The following is a 6,652-nucleotide window of genomic DNA, read 5'->3' on the forward strand; positions in this document are numbered from 1 at the left end:
TTCTGCACCTGTAAAGAAATTCTGCCAGGAAGAAGGATTGCTCTGCTGCTGCAAAGACAGTCACTCTGCTAGACTGCTGCTCTGGAAGAACTGCTTTTCTGATGCGCTGCCCTTCCACCTGCTATGCTCTGCCCGGGCTGAGAAAGAACTGGAGTCTTGCTTGAACCCAGTATGATCTCCAAGAACAAGCGTGCTTGCCTCCTGTTTTGAGACTCAGGGATATCTAAACCTCACCTCCTTCTCCTGTGCCTGGTACATTGGAAGCCGATTCAGGTGCTTGCTGAAGTGGAACCAAAGCATCCTCTGCTGCAGGAAGCAGAATCAATGAATTTCTGCTGTTGATTGAACATGCCCAGTGCATCGCACTTACAACCAGTGCTTCACCTCAAGAACTGCTGCATCAGAACACCTGCGTCACACCTCTTCAGCGTGGAGAAACCCGGTGCATAGACTTCAGATTAAATGCATTACAGCTTTGCCTTTGGAACCGGGGAATCATCATTGTTGCATGGGGAAATCGACACATCACCTCGACTGTGGGATCAACACAGACGCATTGTTTGGCTGCACCTCACATCTCCATGTTGCAATGAGGATCGAGGTACTTAGTTCAGCGAGCCTTGCGTATCTCCTGTATTCAGCCTACGCTCCATCATGGTTGGCCTGAACTCTTGACTTTACATCAGTCCAGCGTGACCAGATAACCCCATAGGTGCTAATTGATCCAAAGCGCTATTATTATATTTAATTTTTAAAAATGTACATTGTTACTTCTACTCATTGACTTTTTGTCATTTTGGTCTAGTTATTAAATACAAAATCATAATCTATTTTTCTAAGCTGGTGTAAAGTCTTTTTATGCTGTTTTTACTGCGTTACAGTTTGAAGTGTTAAACAAATAGTTTACACATTGGCTCTCAAGTTATGCCTGACTACTCTGTGCCAAGCTACCGGATGTTGAGCACAGGTTAATATAGGGTGTGTATCTGACTTACCCTTAATAGGATTTTGTGGTTCCTGCTTAGACAGGGTACACACCTCTGCTAGCCAGAAACCCAATTTCTAACAAGCAGTTATCCATCTTCTCACATTTTATAAGTGTTAATTTTTTCTTGGTCTGTAGCAGTGTAATCATTTGGGATGTCTCAGAGCTTGGGGTGCTCAGTTGCGTGACTTTATTTTCCAGATCCATCGTCTTGTTTCCAAGTGGGTCAATGTCCTATCTGAGCAATTCAAATTGTAGTTGTCCCATAATTGCTGTTTATAGTCTGCTAAACTGCCCAGAAGATTTAATTAGTGAGGGTCATGGTGGATTGCTTCAAAGGTAATGTTTCTCCATACCAGGAGTTCCCACTCTGCATTTGATTTTACAAGACCTTTGGTGTATTTTTCCTTGGTAACCTTTGAAGGTAGATGAATGTCTAGTTCCCACAATATCACACTGAGCAAGGATGTCGTCAGAATCAGTTCAGCTAAGCTGAAGCTCCAACCGAGGGGACGTAAGAATACAAAGTATGTTGCATAAGATACAATGGCAGTCATGGACAACTAGATGCACTCTTATACTCAAACTGATATGCCAGAAGAGCAAGACCTCTAGAATGGAATCATAGTGCCTGTAGTATTAGCACCAACATTCTCAGTAAGCAGTTAAAGAGTACCCCCAAAAGCTACCAAAAACCATTGCAGGCAACTACAGAGTAATTTAAATATAGGAGCATCATGCCAGAGGAACTCTCAGTTGCTGCAAGTGATGTCATTTAAATTAAGGAGAATGTCTCCCATATATTTGAGTTCACCACACTAGGGAACCGTAACATGTACTAGTAGTAGGACTACTTACTATATAATAATGAAGCTTGTTTATTTTTTTGCAGAGGTAGGGTGGCTATGTGAAAGCATATGTAGGCGGCTGAATGTATGATTCTATAACGTTATTGTGTGTACATTTTGATATGTGTCGCTTGAGCTTAATATTAAGTGCATGAGTGTATGTGTATGTGTGTGTGTACATGTGTAGCTTTTTGAGATGTGTGGGTCGGCAACTGAGAGTTTATGCTTTTTTGTATTTGTAATTTTCGTGTTAAAAAGACAAGATTGGGACTGCACATGCATATGTATATGTTTATGTAAGTGAACATTAACCCCTTCCATGCCCATGACGGAACGGTTCCGTCATGAGCATCGGTTGCGCTGTGCTCATGACGGAACCGTTCCGTCATGGCCCCGCCCGCGCTCGAACCCTTCAGCACCGCGGGGGAATTCCCGCAGCGCTGAAGGGGTTAAATGACGCCAGGGTATATATTTAGTGTTAAATGGATGATTGTAGGAGTAGCTATGTGTGCTTGTATTTCTTAAAGGGTGCATTGTTGTCTAATGTACTTACTTTTTAATGATATTGCAATAAAATAAGAATAAATACACATTAGCTTACTCAAAATTAGTATTGTATTCTTATTTAGAAATGTAGATTATGTTAAATTAGTCAAAATTAAACATTTTACCTCTTTAAGAAAATGTGTCACATATTACTGGAATTTCATGTATCTGCAGATAGTCTGCCTGCATGTTCCTTAAGGCTTAAATAAAGTTTTCTTCTCCTTCAGGATGATTCTGCCCTTTTGATACACGTTATAGTTGTCCCCTCTTGGCACTGGCTCTCTCTGCAGGGTCACCCAAAATGTTTGCCTTCTCACCCTTCCACTGCTAACTAGTGCTAAAGTGCTTGTGCTGCTTCTCTCAAGCATGGTGCAATTGGCTTTAACCCGATAGGTGGATTCAATTTAATTGTAAGTCTCTAGCAAAATGGTTCTATAAAATGGCACTATATGTACCCAAGGCATGTCATTTAAATGCTACTAGTGGGCCTGCAGCACTTATTGTGTCATCCACTAAAGCAGCCCTTTAAAGCATGCCTCAGGTCTGCCACCCCAACCTTTAGTGTAGTTTCAAACAGTGATTTTGGCCTAGCAAAATACATCTTTTGTGAGGCCTAGACCTTTTTTACGTACATTTAAGTCACCTGTAAGGTGGCCCCTAATGGCCCATAGGGCAGGGTGCATTATAGCTACAAAATAGGACATGTATGCATACGTTTTACATGTCCTGGTAGTGAAAAAATCAGAAATTGAGTTTTTCACTACCTTAAGGCATATCTCTTCCAGTGTATAACATCCAGGCACCTTATTACATATAAGTGTTATACTTCTTTGATTGGGAGTAGGTAGAAATGTTACGCTCAGAATCAAAGGAATTGTAATTTAAAATCTTCTTTAATGGTATAATCAGATTTTTAAAAAAACTTTTTAAAATGGCTCTTTTAGAAAGTTCACATTTTCCTGCCCATAAGCTTTTGAGACCTTCTAGGAATTTACAGCTGCCCAGGCCTGTTAATGGCTCCACCATTAAGAACGTGTATTGAGAGTGAACAATAGGGGTCTAGATGTGGGCAGGATGGCCCATACTGACAGACAAAGTGGCGTGGAGCTTTTCCCTGACCCATTTACATTTCAAAGGGCTTGCCTCCAGCACACACAAATATATCTAACACTAGTGTTTGTGACCCTAGAGTTCTTTGAGCTTTAGCAGAAGATGGGAAGAACTTTTCAGAACCAGATGTATTGATAGACTAGAAGATTTCTCCATTTCAGCTGATGGCACCAGATATAAATATGGCACCTCCTGAGCAACTCTTCAGTACCTTCCTATAGCTAAGGATATTACAGAAGATGGCCAAACGAGACTTGCCTTGTTCTCAAGAGGACTGGCCTCCAGCTTGAGGCCTGCATTTTTTCTCTGAGAACCTGCCCTGCTGCTATGAGAGGATGGCCCTGCTGTTTAAGTCTTACCTTGTTCCCCAGAGGACTGCCCTGCTGCTTGAGACCGGCCTTGCTCTTCATTGGGCTGCCCTGCTGCTTAGAGCCAGACCTATTCTATGTGAAGAAAGGCTGGACCTGCTCCCTTCATCCAAGGCTACCTGAGTGAATCCACAGGCAAATTGGCTGACCTCTTTTTCTGAGCTACAGTGACACAATACGCTCAAGAGGCCTCCCTGAAACTGCAACTGCCCAGCAGACCTGCTGCAACTGACCCAGCTAGAGTCAGGCTAGCCTCTGCTAGAATCTCTGACTGTGGAGCCTTGGATGGCATCAGCGTGCACTCCTCTACAAGAAAAGGAGAACTCCCAAAGTTCTCAACTCAATGCACAGGACTTTGAAAAGGTAACATTTTTCAGTGGGACTATCCTGGTCCCTCTATCCGGCCCATGGTTCATTCTACAAAAAGAAAAATTAATGGACAAAATGCTGAAAAATATAAAGAATTCACCCTAGTACAGAGATCCGGGCCTAAATTCATCATTGTTTTGCTCCCCATGCCATTCCAGTTTAGACTGAGCCATATGCAATTCAGTCTTGACCCTGCTGCCAGTGTTAACAGCCCAGCATGAACTGCCAGAAGTGAAACCCAGAAACCGGTCCTAGGATGCTTGTTTTCGGTCCAGGCAGTACCTAGCTTGGCAGTTCATGCTGGACTGTTTTTATAAGGTACAAGGTCAAGACTGATTTGCATATGGCTGGGTCTAAACTGGGGTAGCATGGTGAGCAAAAGAATAATGGACTTAACCCTGATCTGTTGACTAGGGGGTGAATGTTTTGATTTGTTCTGCGTTCTGTCCAACATTTGTGTGTCTTTTGCATGGTTCATTCAAATCAGCCTGAACATGTGATTTTCTCCTGGTCTAACATGACAGAGGTCTGCGATTGTCTCTTTGCGCTATTAGGCAGTGAATCCACGTAATACTTTACAATCACATATCTCCGATTCTACTGATTAGATTTTTGTCGGTATAGTCTCATTTCATTTAATCTATTTTTTTTTTATTGATTTGGGATAGTTCTTGTGTTGTATTTCATTTCAATAACCTCCGTGTGCTTCATTAATGCTTTGCAAATTTCCTATAAGTTAAGCCTGACTGCTTTTGTGCAAATCTGCCAGAGGATTAATTTAGTGCCTTTTGTGGTTGTTGATTGAATAGGCTTTGAATCCAACTCAATTAATAACCCAATGTATTCAATCTCCATACACAGAGCCTTGGCACAAACCAGGGAAAATTCCTGTTGGCATCTTGATGTGGAGAGTAAATTACCCCAATTTGAACTACACTCCATATTATCAGTAATCTGTTGTCTATGTGTACTCTGGAAAGAGAATCCCTCACACATGCCACGTGATGGGAATTTGAGGTATGGTGATCTTTGGGAAGTGCTCTTTATAGCACATTCATCTCATTGGCTGGAATTTGAAGAGCTTTTCAGGTGAATCTGCTGCTACATTCAGATTGCTGTACTGACATTTTAATGTTGTTCATCACTGCCAATGTTGTGACCCCCAGCTGGGGCCTAGGAATTTAGCTAATCATATAAAGCATGATGAAATCATCTCTACTTCTAAATCAGATCATGAGGATTCTAGAGAAATGTGCATGTATCAAAGAGGAGCCTACCAGTTTGTGCCAAATTCAATTTTAGTCAATATGAAGATAGGCGTGGGTCAACTGAGGAGCTCACAAGATGGTGGTATACTGAGAATATGTATTGCTGGGGGTCGTCCATGTTCATAAGAAATTCAATGCTTGCAGACATTCATAAAGGTCAGTAACATATTGAAAAGACTTTAGTAAGGTATAGATAAAGGTGGGCCACCAAGACAAGGGAAGTATGGGTAAAGCCATCATATTATCTTTGTAAAGACAGGGTAAGTAGTAATCCATCAAGAAAGGTAAGATTGGAGAGAGTCCAAATAACTAAAGCCAAATAGTTTATTTTTTTTGGTGAGGTACGGGGAGATTAAGTGATTTGCCCAGAATCACAGGATGTTAAGCGTCATTGTCGAGACTCGAGACTCGAACCCCATTCCCCAGATTCGGAGTTGACCGCCCTAGCCGTTAGGCCAACTCCTGTCCCCTTTATTTAAGTGGTGGCAACATATAAATGTATTTATAAACAGTGGCAAGATATTCCACCTATTGATTTATTCCTTTGTTTTTAGTCTGGTTTGTTTCTCATGAACTTAAACCTGTCGCTTTTATCTCTTTTGTCACAGCTGTGGTATATTCACAGAGGCAAACATTTACAAGCCTGCTGTATTCTGCTGCAAAGGAAGGGTGGGACGATACGTCCATATCCTTATTCCATACTCCACCGAGTACCTTACGCTGTGTGAAGTAGAGGTTTATGCGGTGGAGGAACAGAAGTAACATGGATCCATCGGATAGTCTGTAGAATGAGCCAAGATACTCCAAGCTCTGATATGCTCAGTTGCACCACTGTCTAGACAATGATCGTTTCCCTCTGTGTTACCTTCTTTCTTACATGTTTGTTCATTTCATGTGTGAAAAACCTGGGGTTTGGTGTCTTCTTTTAAGCAGCCATTCTAATTCCTTTTCAGGTTTCCATGTAAGTTTCTGTATTCTAATAAAATCTCAGTGATTTAATATACAATATATGTATAGTCTTGCTAAAATTCACATTTTATTTAATGCCATGTTTCAGAGGGTATTGGACTGGGCTAAGAAAAAGAGCTTTGGCAATCCAAATAGTTTTTTCTAGTGTGCCCATGTATGTAAATACTGAGATGCTGTTTGCATGAGCTG

General features: G+C 41.5%; 1 protein-coding gene across 1 annotated transcript in view; it reads left to right on the forward strand.

The window, feature by feature from the left end:
* LOC146830336 (fucolectin-1-like) overlaps positions 1 to 6,256 on the forward strand; it is a 143,524-nt gene extending 137,268 nt beyond the window's left edge. Inside the window, exon 3 of the mRNA XM_085603713.1 lies at positions 6,103 to 6,256. Within this exon, the coding sequence (XP_085459839.1) occupies positions 6,103 to 6,256 (154 nt within the window). The remainder of the gene's footprint in view (positions 1 to 6,102) is intronic.
* Positions 6,257 to 6,652: the final 396 nt, after the last annotated feature.

The sequence above is a fragment of the Triturus cristatus genome, chromosome 5_1 (genome assembly GCF_964204655.1).
Source record: "Triturus cristatus chromosome 5_1, aTriCri1.1, whole genome shotgun sequence".
In the NCBI taxonomy this organism is placed as follows: domain Eukaryota; kingdom Metazoa; phylum Chordata; class Amphibia; order Caudata; family Salamandridae; genus Triturus; species Triturus cristatus.